This window comes from Chlamydotis macqueenii, chromosome 16 (assembly GCF_036417535.1).
Source record: "Chlamydotis macqueenii isolate bChlMac1 chromosome 16, bChlMac1.mat, whole genome shotgun sequence".
Taxonomy (NCBI): Eukaryota; Metazoa; Chordata; class Aves; order Otidiformes; family Otididae; genus Chlamydotis; species Chlamydotis macqueenii.
The window spans coordinates 15,717,359-15,736,515 of record NC_141571.1 but is presented as its reverse complement, the minus strand read 5'-3'; the positions used below and the strand labels follow the sequence as shown (position 1 = coordinate 15,736,515).

The following is a 19,157-nucleotide window of genomic DNA, read 5'->3' as shown; positions in this document are numbered from 1 at the left end:
GTGGAATGACCCCTCGCCATCGCCCCGCTTCCCAGGGCACAGAGGGGAGATGAGGATCCTCCGTTGGTCCTGGGCCCTTTTCCCAGAACACGGTCCCCGACCCCAGGCGAAGGGCACGGGGGAGGCCAGGGCGCTGCCCTGGCAGAGGCGCAGCCGGTTGGAAATCCCCTCCTCGCTGGTGCGGTGCGAAGAGCAGAGCGGCTTCCTGCGCTGCCCCGAGCGTGGCGGGATGCCAGCCCGGCCGCGGCGGCACCGCGAGCGCAGCCCAACGCCGGCTGGGCCAGGGGGTCCTACCTACCGCCCTTCTCCCTCTCCACAAACCGGGACCCCCCCAGCTCCTGGCGCTCAGTGCTGGCACCATCGCCTCCTCCAGCCCGGTCGGCTCCACGTGCCCTCTGTGCCAGGCGGCTGTGCCCCCGTGCCCTGCGGGAAAGCCCAGCGCTGGGTGCTGCGCTGCTGCTCATTCATTCCGAGGCTTTGCCGCCCCGAGCAGTCGGCCGGTTCTCGAGAGCTTTGTCTCTCCTCCCCGCAAGAAGTGACTTTCTCTGACTCAGAGCTGGAAAGAAAACCCCTCGGGCTGGGAAGGGAGAGCTGGCCAGGCTGAGGAGCTGGGTTTTCCCCGTACAGTGACACGTGGCTCTGCAGCAGCGATGGAAGAGCTGACACTGGTACCACAGCCGCCCAGTAAAGCCCACCTGCACCCCCCCCCCCAGCCCCGCTCCAGCAAGTCCAGCCAGGCGCTGCCTGTGGCCAGCCAGCTCCATCCCTGCCCTCCAAGGGATGAAATCCCAATTCCAACAGAAAGCACGGCTGAGCCGGCCTCCTTGCTGCAGGGAGGGCCAGGCCCCCTGGCAGCAGCCGCACTCAGGAGGGACGCGCGGTAGCCGGCCAAGGACCCTGTGCTGGGCCCAGCGCTCTCCCAGCGCCGGTGCCCGTCTCACCCGGTGCACACCAGCACGTGCACCCACCTCCCCGCAGAGCAGCACAGGCATGGGGAGCCATTTCCCGGCGCGTGGGAAGGCTGGTGCCCGGAGCACCGTGGCCAGGCATAGCACCTCCTCGGCGGGGCTGGCTTCTGCCAGGAACCCCGGGGTCGGCGGGGAGCGGGCGCGGGATGAGTCAGGCTCCCTCGCTGGCCCCCGCAGCCCTCGGCACAGCTCATCTCGGCCCTTCCCACCTGCTTCCCCTGCGACTCTGCACCCGGAGCCCTGCCAGGCAGAGGCAAGCGTCAGGGTGGAGATCAAGAAACCGGGCAACGTCCCTGCTCGTGCCAGCCTGGAAACCCCGCACCTGCTCCCACAGCTCCCGCACCCCTGGGCCAAAACGCTGGTCCCATGGGAAGACACAGCCCCTGGGGCGGGAGATGTCCTGGTCCCCAGAGCAGCAGGACGGGGGAGCAGGGTCCCTTGTCCCCTGCGCATGCAGGAGTCCTCCCAGTCTGAGAGGAGGCACCAGGGTGGGGTGCAGGGGTGCAGGGGAGTCCTCTGTGGTTTCCGGTGCCCCGTCCCCTGTCCCGTGGGTGGCCATGTCCCCATTCCCATGGGCTGCCTTGTCGCCTCTTCTGTGGGTTGCCCTGTTCCCTCTCCCGTGGGTGCGAGGTGGGGTGTCCCCTCTCCCACGCTTGGCCCTGTCCCCTTTCCCGTTGGTTGCCCCTTCTTCTCCCTCGTGGGTTTCCCCGTCCCTTCTCCCGTGGGTGCGAAGTGGGTGTCCCCTCTCCCGCGGCTGCCCCCCCCCCCCACCCCTGCGCGCGGGAAAGGGAAAGTGAAAGCCGGGCGGTGCTTTCGCTTTCGGGGCGGCGGCGCGCGGCGGCGGGGCGGGGGGCGCGGGGCCGCCATGGCGGAGCCGGGGTCGCCCATGCGGCTGAAGGAGTGGCTGATCGCGCAGATCGACAGCGGCCGGTACCCGGGGCTGCGCTGGGAGAACCGGCACCGCACGCTCTTCCGCATCCCCTGGAAGCACGCGGCCAAGCAGGATTACCGGCAGCAGCAGGACGCCGCGCTCTTCAAGGTACCGGGGCTCCCCGGGACCCCCGCCCGCCGCCGGGAGCATCCCCGGGACCCCCGCCCAGCTCCGTGTCCGCCTCAGTGCCCGGCTCTGGGCGCTCCCGCAAAACCCATTGCCCGGCTCCGTGCGCACCCCCAGGACCCCTCACCTCGCTTCATGAGCACCCCTGGGACCCCCACCCAGCTCCGTGCGCACCCCCGGGGGTCCTCGTTGCCTGGCTCTAGACACTCCCCCAAAACCCCTCGCCCGGCTCCGTGCACACCCCTGGGATCCCCACTGCCTGGTTCCGTGTGCTCCCCTGGAACCCCCACCCAGCCCCATGTGCACCCCATTGCCCGACTCCAGGCACTCCCCCCAAACCCGTTGCCTGGCTCCATGTGCACCCTTGGGACCCCCTGCCTGGTTCCGTGTGCATCCCTGGGGCTCCGCATTGCCCGGCTCTGTGTGCACGCCCAGAACCCCCCCAGGACCCCTCACCTGGCTCTGTGCGCTCCCTTGCAACCCCCCCACTCAGCTCCATGTGCACCCCCGGGGCTCCGCATTGCCCAACCCTGCGCACACCCCCGGGACCACCCACTCGGCTCCATGCGCACCCCCGGGGACCCCCGGGGCTCCCCATTGCCCAGCTCTGTGCACTCTCCTGAGACCCCCCACCACCCAGACCCCGCAGCCCCGCCCCGGGCAGACAGCCCCGGCTCCCCGCTGCCCCCCACTCAGCCCCGGTGGACTCGTACCCCGGTGGGTGCCCCCAGACAGCAGAGCGGGGGAGCCGGGGCGTGGGCAGCCCCCGCAGCGCAGGGCACCCTTCTCCCGGCAGGCGTGGGCCGTCTACAAGGGGAAGTACCACGAGGGGACGGACAAGGCCGACCCCTCCACCTGGAAGACCCGTCTGCGCTGCGCCCTCAACAAGAGCACCGACTTCCAGGAGGTGCCCGAGCGGAGCCAGCTGGACATCTCCGAGCCCTACAAGGTGTACCAGATCGTGTCCGACGGCGCCCGGGACACCGGTACGGCCCTGCCGCCCTCCTCCTGGCGCTGATGCCCACCCTGTGCCTGTAGCAGCCCCGCGTCCCGCACATGTCACCCTTCCTCCCCGTTCCTCTTCCTCCCTGGGCCTCTCCGACGGCCGGGTGCCTTCCCGGGCACTGTTCCTGCCGTTGGCGCGTTGGCAGGGGCTCGGCAGGTTTTTCTTGCTCTCTGCAGAGGACGGTGACACGCGGTCCGTGGCCGGCGAGGAGCTGCAGGTGAGCCAGCCCCCCGCCCCGTGCGTCCGCAGCCCCGGACCCCCCTCACCCTGGGCATCTCTGCGGGTCCCCCGCACCCACGGGGCTCTGCCGGCACTCGGCGTTGGTGGCGGGGGGCAGGGGCTGGCGCGAGGCCCCCCGCTGCCGGCGCAGAGCTGAGCGCAGCCACTTTCCTCCCCAGGGTGGCACGGCGAGGAGTCTGGAGGAGGAGAGGCAGAAGGGCGCGATGGAGACCTGCCACGCACCCCTGCCACCCCTGCTGCCTGCCCACCCGGCCGACAGAGGTGAGGGGGGTCCCGGCAGTGGGAGGGGGCCGGGGGGCTTGGGGACGGGGACCCAGGCTGGGGGGTCCCTCCCTTCCCAAGAGCGAGGCCCCCTGGACATGTGCTCCGGAGCCTTAACGAGGCCGGTAACGAGCAGCAGCGGTGGGAAGGACCCTGCTTCCTGCCGGGACCAGGACAGCACCTGGGGGCCCTCGGGGGCACCCCGCGCCCCTTTGCCACCTCCTCTCTGCCCTGGCCCAGGGTACCATGTAAGGGGAGTATTCTATGGCTGGAACCCGACCCACGGCCCCCTCCTGCCCGGACCCCCGTCCTACCTCCCCGTGGAGGACGCCAACCACTCAGGTAGGGTTGGTGGTGGCGGGGCAGCGCCTTGGGCGGACCCCCGGGCGGGCTGCCCGCGAGCTGACCCTCCTCTCGCCCCAGACTGCTGGCTCCACGTCCGCCTCTACTACTGCGACGTGCTGGTGAAGGAGGTGACCACTCGCACGGCCGAGGGCTGCCGCATCACCGCGCGCGCCGTGCTGGCCGACAGCGAGCGCATCTACGGCCCGTCCTGCATGGAGCAGATTGAGTTCCCCCCGCCGCGGGTGCTCGGCGGCGGTGGCCGCGTGGCCGGCATGACCGACGTGCTGGAGCGGCTCCTGCCCCACCTGGAGCGCGGCGTGCTGCTGTGGGTAGCGCCCGAGGGGGTCTTCATGAAGCGGCAGTGCCAGGGCAGGGTGTACTGGAACGGGCCGCTGGCCCCGCACCGGGCCTGGCCCAACAAGCTGGAGCGGGAGAAGACCTACAAGCTGCTGGACACGCAGCAGTTCCTGCAGCGTAAGTGCCCGCACAGCGCCGCTGGCCCCTGCCCCGGGAGACCCCCACCCCCTTGGGGACGGGGATGGGTCCTGCCCCGCTGCAGGCTCTCCGGGGTCCCCGTGTCCCCTGACGGGGCGGGTGCCTTGCAGAGCTGCGGGGGTACCTGAGCCGCGGGCAGCCCGCGCCGCAGTACCAGATCCACCTGTGCTTCGGGGAGGAGTACCCCACCGGCGCCGGGCACCCCTTCCAGAAGCTCATCATGGCCCACGTGAGTACACCCGCGGCCGGCGCTCGCTGCTTCGCCGAGCCGGGCTCCGTGGCCGTCGTGGTGTCGGGACGCCCGGCCGCGCGCCCGTGCTCCGTCGGCTGTGTGTCTCCGCAGGTGGAGCCGGTGTTTGCGCGGGAGCTCTTCCACCACGCCCAGCGCATGGGGCCCACGCTGCTCCGCGACGGCCCCCAGCCCTGCGCCCCCGGCACCTCCAGCCACATCGTCTGCGTCCTCAAACAGCTCTGCCAGCCCTGAGCTCGGGCGGGAGGAGAGCCCAGTTGCGACGACGCCCGCGAGCGGGATGCTCGGCCGCCCCACGGCCCCGCTCCGGCCGCAGGACCCGAGCCGGCGTGGACGGGACGATGAGCGCTGCAGGGCCGGCCACGGGCAGGCGCTGGCCAGGGTGGGTGGTGGGCGGCCGCCCCCACGCAGGATGCTGTATTTATTCGCCGGCAGCCCGCCCGGGTGGGATTTGCTGTGTGCTTTTTTGGTGGGCTGGGGCAGAGCCAGCTCCAGCCCCGCGCCTTGCACCGCCCAGGCTCGCAGCTGGGGACCCTCAGGAATAAAGGTTGTGTTTCGGTACCGCCGCCTCGGGCATGGGGGGCTGGCGCCGCTCCAAGGGGGGCACGGGCACTCAGTCCTGAAAGCACTCGCTGCCCGTGCCTCAGTTTCCCCCGGTCAGCGGGGTGAGGCGGGGGCTCTGCTGCACCCAGGGCGCTGGGACCCGGCGCAGAGCAGGGATCCGGAGCGGTGCGGAGGATCCGGCAGAACGCGGGGCTGGGGCCGGGGGTGGGCAGGGGGCCAGGGGGCAGCTGCCCCAGCCCTGCCAGCATCGCCCCGCTCAGCCCTGTGGGGCCTGGCTGGGCGCCGTGGGCAGGGCAGGATGAGACCCAGGCCGTGGGAATCTCCCGTGGGAAGAGGGGCCGGGGGCCACGGCTGGGGCCGCTGCCCACCCTTGCCCCAGGGAGGCTGCGGCCGTGCCAGCCCCAGGGCTGCTGGCTGCTGGCCACAGGCCTTGGCAGCGCGTCCGTCCGTCCGTCCGTCTGTCCGCAGGGACCAGCGCTGGACACGGCGCCCCGCTCCGCCCTGGGCGGCCCCGGAGAGGAGGGGCCCACCGCCCCCACACCGGGACGCGGGAGGCCGGGCTGCCGGCGGGTTTTAACGGACCGCACCAGGGCTGAGCGGCAGAGCGGGAGCGACAGCAGCGTGGGAGGGCCGCGGCCAGCCGGCAGGATGCAGCCGGACGTCCCCGTCGGCGACACAGCGCTGCGCAGCCCGCCGGCCTCCGAGCCGGCCAGCAGCCCCTTCCCCGGCCCCGAGGCCACCAAGCCGCCCTACAGCTACATCGCCCTCATCGCCATGGCCATCCAGAGCGCGCCCGAGAAGCGCATCACGCTCAGCGGCATCTACCGCTACATCATGGGCCGCTTCACCTTCTACCGCGAGAACAAGCAGGGCTGGCAGAACAGCATCCGCCACAACCTGTCCCTCAACGAGTGCTTCGTCAAGGTGCCGCGCGGCGACAAGAAGCCGGGCAAGGGCAACTACTGGACCCTGGACCCCGACTGCTACAACATGTTCGAGAACGGCAGCTTCTTGCGGCGCCGCCGGCGCTTCACCAGGAAGAGGGGCCTCCGGGACGTGCCAGGCGCCGAGGGGGACGAGGGGCGCGGGAAGCCCTCCCGGCAGAGGGTGCGGGGTCCGCCAGCCGCCCCACTGCCCGAGGAGGGGAAGGCGGAGGGGGGCTACGCACCTTCCGAGGGCACTGGGGTGCCAGGGTGCGGCCAGCCCTGCGGCCAGCGGCAGCCGCCCAAGGCCAGGCAGCCCTGCGGGTACCCGCCGGATGCCCCACAGCCCCGGGGGCCGTTCTTCGCACCCCCCGAGAGCCACCCGCCCAAGGAGACTGTCTTCGGGGGGCTCTCGGCAGCACCGCAGCTGTCCCGGCCAGGTCAGTACCCCCCGCCCGGCGAGCGCCCGCACCCTGCCCTGCTGCCCACCCTGCTGCCTGCCCAGCTCAGGGACCCCCCGCAGGACTCCCCGGCCCCCCCGGGCACCCCCCCGGGGCAGCTGGAGGGTGAGGAGCCAGCTGCCCCCGGGCCGGGGCCAGGTCAGCCCTTCGGGCAGGTGCCCCCTGCCTTCCCGGGCACCCTCCTGGGCACGAGCAAGCCCCCTCCGTCCTGCTTCCTGGAGGCGGAGGGCTACGCGCAGCCCCCTCTGCCCGTTTTCGGCTCCTTCGGCCGGCCGGGGCCCGAGGCGCTGGGGGGCAGCTACCAGTGCCGGGTGCAGGCGCTGAGCTTCTGCATGAAGGAGCGGCCGTGCAGCACGGCACTGGAGCATCTCTTGGCTGCGGCCCCCCCGGCCCCCGCCGCCCCCCGCCAGCCACCCTTTGGGACCGTGGGGCTGCGGCCCGATGAGCAGAAGGAGCCATGGGGGCCGGGGGCCGCGATCCCGCTGCAGGGGGGCAACGGCTACCCCCTGGGGCTGCCCCCCTGCCTCTACCGGACGTCTGGCATGTTCTTCTTCGAGTGAGGGACCGGACCCCCAGGCCGCCCCCCGGCACCAAATAAAGCACGTTCCCCAATGCCGCCTCTGTCGTCTCTGCGCCCCGCTCGGGGTGGGCAGCGGGCAGGGGCGAGCTGGGGACCCTCTGCCCCAGCCTGGGCGCCAGCTGGAGGGACGCATGTCCCTGAGCCCACCCGGCGCTGCCCTCGTCCCCTCTGGCCCCTCTGTTGGTGCTCAGCAGCTGGATGGTGAGGCCGGGGGGGACGGGGCATGGCCTAGGTCAGGGCACCCGTGTCCAGGTCCTGCGTCCCTGGGAGGTGCTGGGGACGGGGTCCTGCTGCCACATGGGGCCAGGAGCCCCTGAAGCCCCATCCTGAGGTGGCAAGAGGGAGCCTCACCCATGAGGGGCAGGGGGACTCACTGCAGCAGGACCGAGCCCCCGCAGAGCCCCACTGCCGCCTCCCCACACCCTGCACTGCTCAGAGCACCCGGTTTTGCCCGGGGTGCCGCACATGTCACAACCAGCACCGGCCTCAGCACGTGGCCCCACTTGTGCATCCGTGCAGCTCAGGAGAGATGCCAGGGAGGAGCGTGGAGCAGTGGCACGGTGCGGGGGGCTCTGCTCCGGGTTCCCCTCCCCTCTGTGTCCCCGCTCGGGGCCGTGCCGGTGCCTGGCAGGGGTCCCGGCAGGTCCCTGGACGCACCCCAAGGCCAGGGCACCCCCGGAGCCGGGCTGTGCCAAGGGCTGCGGCTGCCATGGGAAGGGTTACGGAAAGCAGATTCCTCCGACCTGAATCACGGCGGGCGGCGGGCGGCGAGGAGGCACCGGCTGAGTCACCGCTGCCGGCACCGGGCCGGGCACGGGGGGCGAGCTGGGGGGCACGGGGCGGGCAGGGGTTGCCGCACAGCCGAGATCTGGCCACCAGCCCCGTCCCACGCGCTGCCGGCACACCCAGGCCAGCGTCCCCTCGGCGGGGCCGGAGCGACGTGGGCAAAGTGGGGGCCCACGCCCCCGTCCTGTCACCCCAGGCTGGGACAGGGGGCACCCCAGGAGCGGCAGCACCTGGACCCCACGGCACAGGCAGCCCCAGCGCGGGGGGAGGACGCTGGTTTGGCGGGGGCTGTCTGTGCTGCCGCAGGCAGGGGGTGTGCGGCAGAGGCCCCCCCAGCCCCCCAAGGCCAGCGGAACCCCCGCTCGGCCAGTGCCGGGGGTCTCTGCGGGGGCCGCGCTGGCATCGCTCGGGGAGCGGGGCACGGCAGCCGCGGCAGCCCCGTTATCAGCCCCCCCGACGGCCGCTGCTGGCCCGCGGCCGCCTCCCGGCCCCGTCCCACGGCGAGGAGGGGGCTGCCCCTCGTCATCCGCGGAGCGGGGACGGCCACGCAGCCCCTGGCCTCTCTTTTCTCCCTATTTTTTTTTTTTTTTTTTTTTTGTTCTCCCTCCCCGGTGGAAAACAATATTTGAGCGCCTAGATCATGCTGGCGTCTCCGGAGCGGCCGGCGGCGAGCGCGCTGACCTCAGCCCCCTCCTTCGCGCGGTCCCCGGGGGCGCGGGAGGAAGCGGGAGCCGCAGCCGTGCCCAGGGGCCGTCTGGTTCCCACGCAGCGCGGCCGGGCCCGCCGCCCACTCCGGCTCCCACCGCCGCCTGGGAACGCGCGGGGGTCCGGGGCTGGGAGCAGCGTGGCGTGGCACATGCCGTCGTCCCCCCCCCCCGGCCGCAGCCCCCGGGGATGGGGACCCCCCATCCCGCAGAGCCCGGCTGCCTCCAATCGCCCCGGGCGCGCAGACCGGGGCAGACCCCCCCTCCCGGCGCACCCCTTCGCCGTGCCCACCGTGGGTCCCAGCCACGGCCCTTCCCAGCTCACGGCCGGCTCGCGGTGGGTGGCCTGGCCCCCAGCCCGCTCTGCCGCTCCCGGCACGGGCCCTGCGGCGCCCGGGGACCGGGCTGCACCCGATCCCTGCCGCGGGGGTCGGCACCGAAGGTCTGCCCGCTCCCCTTCCCTCCCTGCCGGCCCCTCGCCCGTGCGGGCACCGTGGGTGGGGTGCAGGCGGGACAGGGGAATGGGTGCGAGCGCCCGGGGCTGCAGGGATGGATGCTGTGGACCCCCGAGACCGCGCCACGCGTCTGTGGGGGTGACGGCGACCCCTCACACCAGGGGTGACGCCGGCTGCCGTGGCCCGCACCAGCCCTGTCCCCGTGCCCATTGGCCCCGGCAGGACAGGTCCCCTCCTGGGGGCTTTGGGGGCTCCTGAGCCCCATCCTGCCCAGGGTCACCGCTGCTCCCACGGGTGCTGGCCCCACTGACCCACTCCTCCGGCCCTGGCAGAGGTGTGATGGGTGCCCCCTTGTCGTCCCAGGGCAGGAGAGGAGGGGGCTGGAGGAGCCAAAAGGGGCTGCGAGGTGAGGGTCCTCATCCTGGGCTTGGGGTACTGGTGCCCACGTGTCCCCACGCCACAGCCACGCGGAGTTACATCCTGGAACCGATCCCCTGGCACGGCTCAGGGGGTCAGGAGCATCCGGGGGCGACGGTCCAGCCAGCAGCCCCGCAAGCCACCCTGTGCCGGGGCCCTGCAGCCCCCGTGGCCTGCCGGGGCCAGGGCGATGCGCGGCTCCTGGGGCCAGACAGGAAGGAGACGTCACCGCCGCGGAGCGTAACTCAAACCAGATGGGGCCGCGCCGGCTTCCAGGCCCGCAGGGTGGTCACCGACAGGAACCGGTCAAGGGCTGGCGGCAGGAAGCGGCCGGGAGGGACGCCCGCGGCGGGAGCCGGCATCCGGACCCTGCTTCGGGGGCGGCTGTAGCCCCACAGGGCAGAGGGGAACTGGCCCCCCACCAGCTCTTGCCTGGGCATCCCACTGCGTTTGGGAGGATGCTGAAGCCGTGACGACACCTCTGCCCATCCATCCACCCATCAATCCTCCCATCCATCCCTCCCCCCTTTACCCAGCACCCCGGGGTGCTCAGAGCCAGGCACGGGGTGTAGACACCAGACCCCCACCCCGGCACCGCGGGCCGTACGACCCTGCCTGGGCTGCACCGGGTGGTCCCCATCCCCAGCGCGGCCAGGCTCCCTCTCCATCCCCTCCGCCGCAGGGACAAGGCACCGCTTCCCGTCCCCTCCTTATCTGCGGCTGCACAGCCCACGCGGGTGCGAGCAGCGGCCTGGGGAGGGGGCCGGGAGGGGGGACGCGGGGCAGGCGATGGGCAGACCTGTACATTTATTTACAAGAAGGCGAGAGCCAGGCAGGGCTCGGGCGTTGGGTGGGGACGAGCCTGAAGCCCCTCCGCTTGCTGCAGCGGCAGGGTGGGGGTCCAGTGTCCCCCCCGTCTCTCCCCGGGGTGTTTCCAGCGGGCGCAGAGGGCATGGGCAGCCCCAGAGAGAACACGCAGCCCTGGCTGGGGGGGCTCAGTCACAGCAAAAGCCAAAGCTGGAGGGCAGGGGGAGCCCGGGCCCCCCCGCCAGCCCCCCGTCCCCTCCCGCGGCAGGCGAGGCTGGCAGCTGCGAGGCTGGGGGGACACCTGTCCTCCGGGGACCCCCGAGGGGAGTGGGCTGAGGGAAGGGGGTTGGGGCAAGGCGGAGGAGTGGGGGTAGCGCCCCAAACCCCCAGCCCGGCCGGTGCCGGGGAGCCCCCGCCCGCGGCGGGGGGAGCTGGCGGCCGCCGTCCGGCAGTTCCTGTGCGTTGGTGGTCGGGCGGGAGCGATGCTCGGCAGGAGCGCGGCCCAGCTGCTCCGCATTAGGCGGCCTCGCTCGTCCCGCTCCGGCGGGGCCGGGTGAAGCGGAGGTTGTGTTTTCCCCCCGCTGGCAGGGCCGGAGGGCAGGGAGGGCAGCAGGAACACAAAGCCTCCTTCTTCCCTCGCCACCTCCCAGCTGGGGATGCGCTGGAAGCGTGCTGGCCGCTTCCTCCCTTCCTGTGCGAGCAGCGGTTCGGGGCCAGCTCCGCTCCCGCGCGCAGGGGAAGAGGTGCTTCGGCCCCGGCTCTGGTGCCAAGGCGCGAGGGCGAGGGTCCAGGCGCGCCCTCCGCCATCCCCACGCCAAGCCACCGCGCCGGGAAGGGAGGCCGGGCAGCGCGGAATCCAGCGGTGGCGAAGGCAGGGCCGCGGCATTTACAAGCAGAGCGCACAACTCTTGGGTCCGAGGCAGCGGTGAGCGCGCGGGGTGGCTCGCTCCGGGCCGGCCTTTCTCCTGCGGGGCCGCGGGAAGGAAGTGCAGGCGGAGCGGAGGCGTTGCGGGGCGGGCATGGCGCAGCAGGGCCAGGGATGAGATCGGAAACGAGGGATCAGGAGCAGCCTCGCTGTCCGAGGAAACCCGGATGGGAGCGTTGGCGGGATGGGCACAGGGAGCCCGGAGCGCGCTGGAGCAGCGGGTCCCCACGATGCCACCTGGGTGGGACGAGCTCAGAGCAGCGGCGGGAGCGGGCGAGGAGCCCGGCGGGGTCCTGGCCCCCGAGCAGTCCCGCAGCCGCTGGGTGCCAGGGCAGGGCGGCAGCCCCCCGCGATGCGGCAGAGCAGGACCCATGGTGGCGGCGGTGCGGAGCAGGGGTGCAGGGTCCGGGCAGTCGTTTGGCAGCAGCGCGGGCGGGGAGGGGGCTCCGGCTCCCCAGCCCCTGCGATGGGAAGCGGGCAGGGGCTGGCCCCGGTGAGATCCTGCTGCCATCCAGGAGCAAGGCCGGCGTGGGACCCTCTCAAGCGGCTCCTCGCTGGCCTCGATGCGCACGCGGCTTAGGCTCCCCCGAGCCCCCGCTCAGACGCCCAGCGCCGTCAGCGACCCCGAGCTGGTGATCTTCTTGAAGCGGTTGGCGGCACACACGCCGATGAAGTTTTTCTGTAAAGGGGGGGGAAAGAGGAGAGATGGTCACCCTACAGCGAGGGCTGCAGCTCCGGAGGCTGAGCCAGACCCTGCGCCCGGGGCTGGTGAGGAGCGGGGCCGCCGCCCGAGCATCCGCGTGGGCCAGGAGCACAGGGATGACGCTGGGGATCATCCCCCGTTCTCTGTCCCAACACCACTCCTGCCCCTAAAAGCTGCTCTTGGGACCAGCGCAGGGGAGACCGCCACCCACTGCGGGGGCACCCACACAAGGACCGCGGTGCTGGGAGCCCTTCCCCAGGCTCAGCGCTCCCCAGCCCTTGCGCCCCGCCTGCCAGCAGTGCGGTGAGACAGAGCCATCCCGATGCCACCCGCCAGGACGGGCAGAGGCTGGCAGCCCCCCACCAGCTCCCCCCCCCAGTTGCTGTTGACCCTGTTCCCGGCCCCGCGCACCTTCCAGCGCCGCCGCATGACGTATTTCTTCAGCAGCACCTGGGACTTGAGCCGGCGGTTGCAGCGCTTGGCTTTTTCTGCCAGGTTGTTGAGCCAGGGATGCTGCAGGCACTTCCCGGCGCTCATCCGGGCGCTGGGGGCAAGGGGAGACCAGGTCACCCCCGCTCGAGCTCCTCTCCCCCAGCCCTCCCCTTCTCCAGCCCCCAAATCCCCCAAACCAGCTGCAGGGATGTGCCCAGGGACTTGGGCTGCCCCCCTGCATGGGGCAGGAGACCCTGGAGGGACGCGGGGCCCTGCTGGGGACAGCTGGTGGCCAGGGCAGGGCCCTGAGGCTCATTTGGGACAGAACATCGGGGGACACAGCTGGTCCCGGCGTAGAGGTCGCACCTGGTACCCGGGGATCCCCACCCCAGGGACCCCCAGGACCCCCGCGGCCGCTGCTGGCCTCGCACCTCTTCTCCTTGATGATGAGGTTGGAGACGAAGTCCTTGGCCTCCTCGGAGACGCTCTCGAAGGTCTCCTCGTCGAAGTACCAGTTGGCAGCCAGGACGTTGTTGAGCGTCTCGGTGTCGTTGTCACCCAGGAAGGGGGAGAGGCCGCTGAGCCTGGGGGTGCAGGGAGGTGAGGAGCCGGGTGCCCTCAGGCTGTGGCACCCCTAAAACTCCCCAGAATGGAGCAAACCAGGGAAAGCGCAGCAGGGTGGCCCCGAGAAGGAGGGCGGCACGCAGCTGCTGGGACTGTGCTGCTCTGCCCCTCAGCCCCCAGCCCCCCTGCCCAGCTCCCTGCCCAGCTCCCCCCACCAGCCCACCAAGCCTCTGGGCGCCCAGGGCACTGGGACAGCTTGGGGATGGCTCCGCGCGGGGCTGGCAGCCCCGACGTACAGCATGTAGGTGATGACGCCCATGCTCCACATGTCCGTGGAGTAGGAGACCTGCTCGTAGTTGACCACCTCCGGGGAGAGGAATTCGGGGGTGCCGAAGTTCACCTTCAGCTTCTCCTGGGGGTTGTACCTGCGGCAAAGTGGGGGGAGTCAGCAGGAGGGGGACAGGCTGCTCCTCAAATCGCTGTTGTCCCGCACCAGCGAGAAAGAACCGGGGCCAACGACACAGCCCGGAGCGGGTCCCAGGGCTCGCAGCACCCCAAGGGGGTGCGGGGACAGAAAGTGGGAAGGGGATGGGGGGAGAAGGCACCTTCGAGCCAGCCCGAAGTCGATGATCTTCACCATGTGCCCCGTGGCAGTGACACAGAGGATGTTCTCGGGCTGTGGGGACAGGGAGACGCTGCCCCACCACCAAAGGGGGATGTCCCCCGCTTCGGTGGCTGCGAATGCCTGCAGCCCCCCGGCCTCCCCTGCCCCCCGCCGTCCCCCCCGGCCCCGCACCTTGAGGTCGAGGTGGAGCACGCGCATGTGGTGCATGAAGCGGATGCCCTCGCAGATCTGCCGGACGAACACCATGCAGTCCACTTCCGTCAGGTGGTAGTCGTCGTCAACGATCCTCTCGAACAGCTCACCGCCCTCCACACTGCGCCGGGACGGGACGCGGGGTCACCTGGGGCCCCACCTGCCCCATGCGCCCTCCTGCAGAGCCCCCCGCCCGCCCCGGGGACCCCCAGCCCAGTCCTGTGGTGGAGATGCTGGTGCAGAGGCTGAGCAGAGCCAGGGTGGGACGCATGTATGCTGGGATCAGACTCCCGCTGCCGGGTGGGTGTGGGCAGGGGGAGTTACCCCAAAACACCCCAGCTCCCCGGGGCTTTGCAGAGCAGAACAGCCCCAGAACATCTCCAAGGTGCCCGAGGGGGACCGGGCGAGGTGAGGGACATTCCCTGGGGCCAACCCCTGCTCCTCGGCCAGGGCCCAGCACATCGGCTCCATCTCCGGAGCAGCCCCGGCAGCGGTGCCTGTCCCGGCGCTGCTCGGCACTCACAACTCCATGAAAAGGATGATCTCCCGGGGCGTCTCGATGGCGTCGTAGAGCTGGATGAGGTTGCGGTGGTTCAGCTGGTTCATCACGTCGATCTCCAGCAGCACCATCTCCTGCAGAAGGAGCCCCACGGCAGCGCAGGGTGTCAGTCCTGGCCGGGCCACGGGCGGCACGACCCTGCCACCCACCCCCGCGGCAAGGAGGAGCCCCCCACCCCAGCAGCGTCGGTCAGACCTTGTCCTTGGCACCCTGCTTGCGGATCACTTTGGCCGCCAGCTTCAGCCCGGTCTGCTTCTCCGTGCACGTGTGCACCTCGCCAAACTTGCCCCTGGGGAGGGAGAAAAAGAGACGCCAGTGGCACCAGTCACCCAGGCTGCTGGGGACCCCCACGCTGTGCTGCCCACCGCTCCCCTCCACACCCATCCTGCCTGAGGCACCAACCCATAGTGGCCAGCGAAGTCCCATCGAGCTGGGACCGTTCCCCATGGCTGGACGGCAGCGAGGGGCAGCGCTGGGGGAAAGCGGGGTGTCCTGCGCCCTCCTTACCCCCCCAGGATGTCCTTGGCGCTGAGGTTGAACTGGGAGCTGACGCTGGCGGACCGCAGGGTGACAATGCGGTGCGTGAAGGGCGCCGGTGGTGGAGGGACGTCGTCTGCAGAGAGAGGAGGGCTGGGGTGAGAAAGGGAGCTGGCCGGCCGGGGGACCGCACTGCTGGGCACCCCGGGGCGCCCTGGGCTGGGACGGCGCCCCCGAGCAGGCAGCGGCTCCCCGGGCTCCTCTTCCTCCCGGGCGGGCGAGGAGCAGGGAGCGTGGGCTGGCAGCGGACGCAGGGCTGCGGGGGACCCCGGGGTGCCACCCCGCAGAGGGTCCCGGGATGGGAAGACAAGGCAGGCAGCACGCAGCCTTACCCAGTATCTCGAAAGGGTCTTCCTTCCCAAAATCGGGGGTGAGGTAGGGGCTGGGGGGCGGCTCTCCCTCCATCGAGGACGGTTGCCCCGCAGGGCCGGGCGGTTCTGCGGCCCCGGTGGGACGCGGGGGCTGCTCCGTGGCACCGGGCAATGTCCTCTCCTGGGGGGTGCCGGGGGGCTCCGGGGGCTGCAGCTCCCCGGGGGCTGGCGGGGCAGGACCCTCACTTGGCTCTGCCGCCGCCGTCTCCTCCGGTATCGCCTCCATCGCCTCCGCCCGGGGCTGCTCCTCCCTGGAAGCAGAAGCGGGAGGTGAGCAGGACCCAGCTCCGCCCCGGAGGGACCCCCACTCTCCAGGGAGCAGCACCCGGTCCTGGAGGGGCGCGGGTACCTTTGGCAGGTGGCCGGGCAGCTCAGGCTCTGCAGCAGAACGGGGCGTGGGGGCTCAGGACCCCTCGCCTGCTGCTGCCCATCCTTCTCCTCCGCCTTCGCCGCCTTCTCCCCTCCACCCTGAGCCTTCGCCGCAGCCGTGGCCGCTGCTTCTGTGGGCTCCTTGCCCCCAGCCCCGGCCTCCGCTGCAGCTGGGGGATGTTCCACCTTCGCGGCTTCCTTCCCTCCATCCTGAGCTGGGGCCTTCTCCTTCGCAGGCTGCTCTTTGCCTCCATCCTCAGCCTTTGCTGCGACCGGGGTCTTTTCCACCTTTCCAGCTTTCTTCCCTCCATCCTGCACTTTTGCAGCAGCCGGGGCTTTCTCCTTTGCAGGCTCTTTGCTTCCATCCCGAGCCTTCTGCGCAGCGGGGGTTTTCTCCGCCTTGGCTGCTGCCTTCGCTCCATCCTGAGCCTTGGCAGCAGCCGGCGCCTTCTCCTTTGCGGGAGCTGGGGCTTTCTCCTTCGCAGGCTCCTCTTTGCCTCCGTCTGGAGCCTTTTTTGCAGCGGGGGCTTTTTCTGCTTTTGCCCCTTTATTGTCTCTGTCCTGAGCCTTCACAGCAGCTGGAGCCTTCTCCGTCGCAGGCTTTTTATCAGCGGGGGTTTTCTCTGCCTTTGCAGCTTTCTTCCCTCCATCCGGAGCCTTTGCTGCAGCCGGGGCCTTTTCCTTCGCGGCAGCCGTGGTTTTCTCCTTCGCGGGCTGCTCTTTGCCTCCGTCCCGAGCCTGCGCTGCCACCCGCGTCTCCCCTGTGGGCTTTGCCTTCCCTCCTTCAGCCTCCGCCGCAGCCGGAACTTTCTCCTCCGCGGGCGCTGCTTTCCCGCCACCCTCAGCCTCTGACCCACCGGGAGCTTGCTCCCTCCTGAGCTCGTCCTTCCCTCCATCCCGAGCCCCCGCTACAGCCAGGCCCTTTCCGCCATCGGGCTCCCCCGGAGCCAGAGCCTTCTCCTCCCTGGGCTCATCCTTCCCTCCCTCCGGAGCTGCGGGAGGACCCGGAGCCTTGCCCTCCATGGGCACTGCCTTCCCTCCCTCAGGCTCTCCCGCAGCCGGAGCCTTCTCCTTCCCAGGCCCGTCCTTCGCTCCACACTGAGCCTCAGTGGCAGCCGGCACCTTCTCCTCCGCGGATGCTGCCTGCCCTCGGTCGCCCTGAGTGGCTGAAGCCTCGTCCGCCGGCGCTGCCTTCCCTCCATCCTGGGGCTCTGGAGCGGTTGAGGTTGTCTCCTGTGCTGGCTCAGCCTCTCCCGCAGCCTTCTCCGTCCCAGGCTCTGCCTGGCACCCGTCCTGAGCCGCAGCAGCGGCCGGAGCCTTCTCCTTCCCTCCGTCCGGTGCCCGGGTGGCAGCCGGCACCGTCCCCTCCATGGGTGCCGCCTTCCCACCTTGGGCAGCCTGCGGAGCTGCTGGCACCGGTTGGGTCGTGCTGCCGTCCGCTTCAGAGGGGACCGTGCCACCGGTCCCCCCAGTGCTGGGCATGCTGCCCGCCCCGCTGCCCTGCTCCATGGGGACTCTCGGGGCCGGAGGCGGCTGCGCTGCGGTGCTCCGGGCTCGGCGAGGCACCTGCAGGAGAGAGGGCAGAAACTGAGGGGTTCTCGGAGCCGATGCCCCGCAGAGGGGTACGGCGGGGCGCGGGCGGCAGCTCTGCTCCTGCGGAAGAGGGACAAGCTGCTGCCACCCAGTCGGGAACCGTGCCCCCGCCACCCGGCCGGTGGCACTGAGCCACGTGGCCCCCAGTCCCGGCACCGTCCCATTGTGCCCCGGTGTCTGCCACGCGGTGACGGATCGATGGCCCCGGCGCTGGCACCTGTCGCTGCCACGGGGCCTCCAGCGTGCAAACAGCCGGCGCAGAGCAGCCGGGGTGCCAATTTCAGGCCACATCCCCCCACGGCGGGGCAGGAGACGGCAGCTCCGGCCCTGGGTGTCGGGGTGGGGATCCGGCCAGGCGAGCATCCCCGGTACAGCCCTACCAGCCCAGGTGGCCTCAGCCAAAGCTCTGTCTGCTCGGTGGCCGCAGCGGCCGTCCTGCTGCCCGGCGGTGACCACAGCTCCTGACCCAGCCGCCCCCACCAAGGGGACCTGTTGGTGCCCACACTGGCTGCCATCCTGTCCCCTCCTGCCCAGCACCCGTTCCCCAAATCCCCACTCTACCCATTCTCCGCTGCCTGTCCCCCTCCCCTCACCCTGTCCCAAACACTCTCCCGTGCAGCCATCTGGAGGCTGGGACAGCCCAGCTCCAGAATAAACCCACCAGTGATCGTCCCAGTAACAGGGGAGTCACTTGCTGGTCTTACTGGGACGGGAGCTATAAGCAGTCGGTTCCCAGCCGAGCTGTCCCACAGCTCAGCACGGGGAGGCCCTGGGGACGGAGGCATTCGTCCGAGGGAGGGGGGCTCCCCGGGACCCCCCACTGCCCTGCCCCAAGCAGGCGGCCACGGGGACCCCCCCAGCCCCGTACCTGGGTCCCGGCGCAGAGCGCGGTCAGGAGGGCAGCATCCGCACTGCGGCAGCGCCCGCGGGGAGCAGCCTCTTCTACCCCGGGCGTGAGGGAGCCGGATTAGTGCGGGCAGAGGAGGATCCCTTACAGCGGCGGAGCGTCCCGCTTCGCCTTTCCCAGCACCTGTCGCTGCTGGAGCCCGTTCAAAGGACACGCCACTCTTCCCTGTCCCCTGCGCCCGGGGACACGCAGGCGCGGCACAGGGGACGGGGACGGAGCTGCCTCCTGCCCCGCCACCGCAGCGCCCCAGGAACGTCCCGCAGGGGTGGCCTGGCCACGCTGGACGTGGCCCAAGCGGCCGTGTGCTTCCAAGGTGCCCACGGGTGACACAAGGTGGCCACTGGCCGCCCCATGGGGACGGTGGCTGGGAGCAGCCGGTGACAGTGCCCACTGGCACCAGTTGCGAAGGGCCCCGCTCTCCGCAAGCGCGGCGTGGCAGCTGGGGGCACGGCTGGCTCGGGCACCGCTGCTGGGCCCTGGAGGAAAAGCGACAGCCGCCTCCGGGAACTGTTAAAATACGCCAGTTTTTGCAAAACGAAGTGTTTTGGGGCTCGGGGGAGAAACGAAGGAGCTGGGGGTTTGGCCGGAGGGGTCAGGCTGAGCACAGCCCCTGCCGAGGGCGCAAGGCGTGCTGCCGGGGGGCTGCACCCCGGGGCACAGGCTGAGGGGCTGCACAGGGCTGAACCCGGGCACGGAAAATCCCTGGGGAGAGGGGCACGGGGGGCTGCGCCGTGCCGGGGGCTGTGGAGGCTGCGAGCGGAGCTGGGCAAGGGCACGGCAGGGTCCGGAGGCTGGTTGGTGCCCAAGGGCTGTGCCAAGTTTCTGCCTGGCTCTCCGACTCAGCAGAGCCCCGTTTATTTTAAATCCTTGAACCTTAAGGGCAGGAAAACCTCGCTGGCCAAGGAGCGAAGCCCTGGTAACTGAGAGGGGGGCAGGGGGGTGCAGGAGGAACCCCCAGTAACCGGACCCAGCCCTCCCCGGCCAGCGAAAGCACTCCAATAATACCAACCAGTGCCAGGCGAAAGCACTCCAACGGTACCAGCTATTAAAAACCCAGAACA

At 71.2% G+C, this 19,157-nt stretch overlaps 3 protein-coding genes across 3 annotated transcripts; 2 read left to right on the top strand and 1 right to left on the bottom strand.

Annotated features, from left to right (window-relative positions):
• The first annotated feature begins 1,833 nt into the window (after positions 1-1,833).
• LOC147598752 (interferon regulatory factor 4-like) lies at positions 1,834-5,188 on the top strand. Its single transcript, XM_086760952.1, has 8 exons — positions 1,834-2,007; positions 2,822-3,021; positions 3,188-3,248; positions 3,430-3,532; positions 3,773-3,874; positions 3,956-4,351; positions 4,483-4,601; positions 4,716-5,188. The coding sequence occupies exons 1-8, from the start codon at positions 1,834-1,836 to the stop codon at positions 4,854-4,856; spliced, it is 1,296 nt and encodes a 431-aa protein (XP_086617078.1). The 3' UTR covers positions 4,857-5,188.
• A 545-nt stretch (positions 5,189-5,733) lies between these two features.
• FOXS1 (forkhead box S1) lies at positions 5,734-7,182 on the top strand. Its single transcript, XM_086760752.1, has one exon. The coding sequence runs from the start codon at positions 5,835-5,837 to the stop codon at positions 7,128-7,130; it is 1,296 nt and encodes a 431-aa protein (XP_086616878.1). The 5' UTR covers positions 5,734-5,834; the 3' UTR covers positions 7,131-7,182.
• A 3,119-nt stretch (positions 7,183-10,301) lies between these two features.
• MYLK2 (myosin light chain kinase 2) lies at positions 10,302-18,172 on the bottom strand. Its single transcript, XM_086760948.1, has 12 exons — positions 18,058-18,172; positions 15,577-17,162; positions 15,189-15,478; positions 14,827-14,932; positions 14,515-14,608; positions 14,284-14,393; positions 13,740-13,881; positions 13,549-13,619; positions 13,240-13,368; positions 12,811-12,963; positions 12,359-12,491; positions 10,302-11,923 (listed from the first exon to the last, which is right to left on the bottom strand). The coding sequence occupies exons 2-12, from the start codon at positions 17,103-17,105 to the stop codon at positions 11,843-11,845; spliced, it is 2,838 nt and encodes a 945-aa protein (XP_086617074.1). The 5' UTR covers positions 17,106-17,162; positions 18,058-18,172; the 3' UTR covers positions 10,302-11,842.
• Between the last annotated feature and the right edge of the window lie 985 nt (positions 18,173-19,157).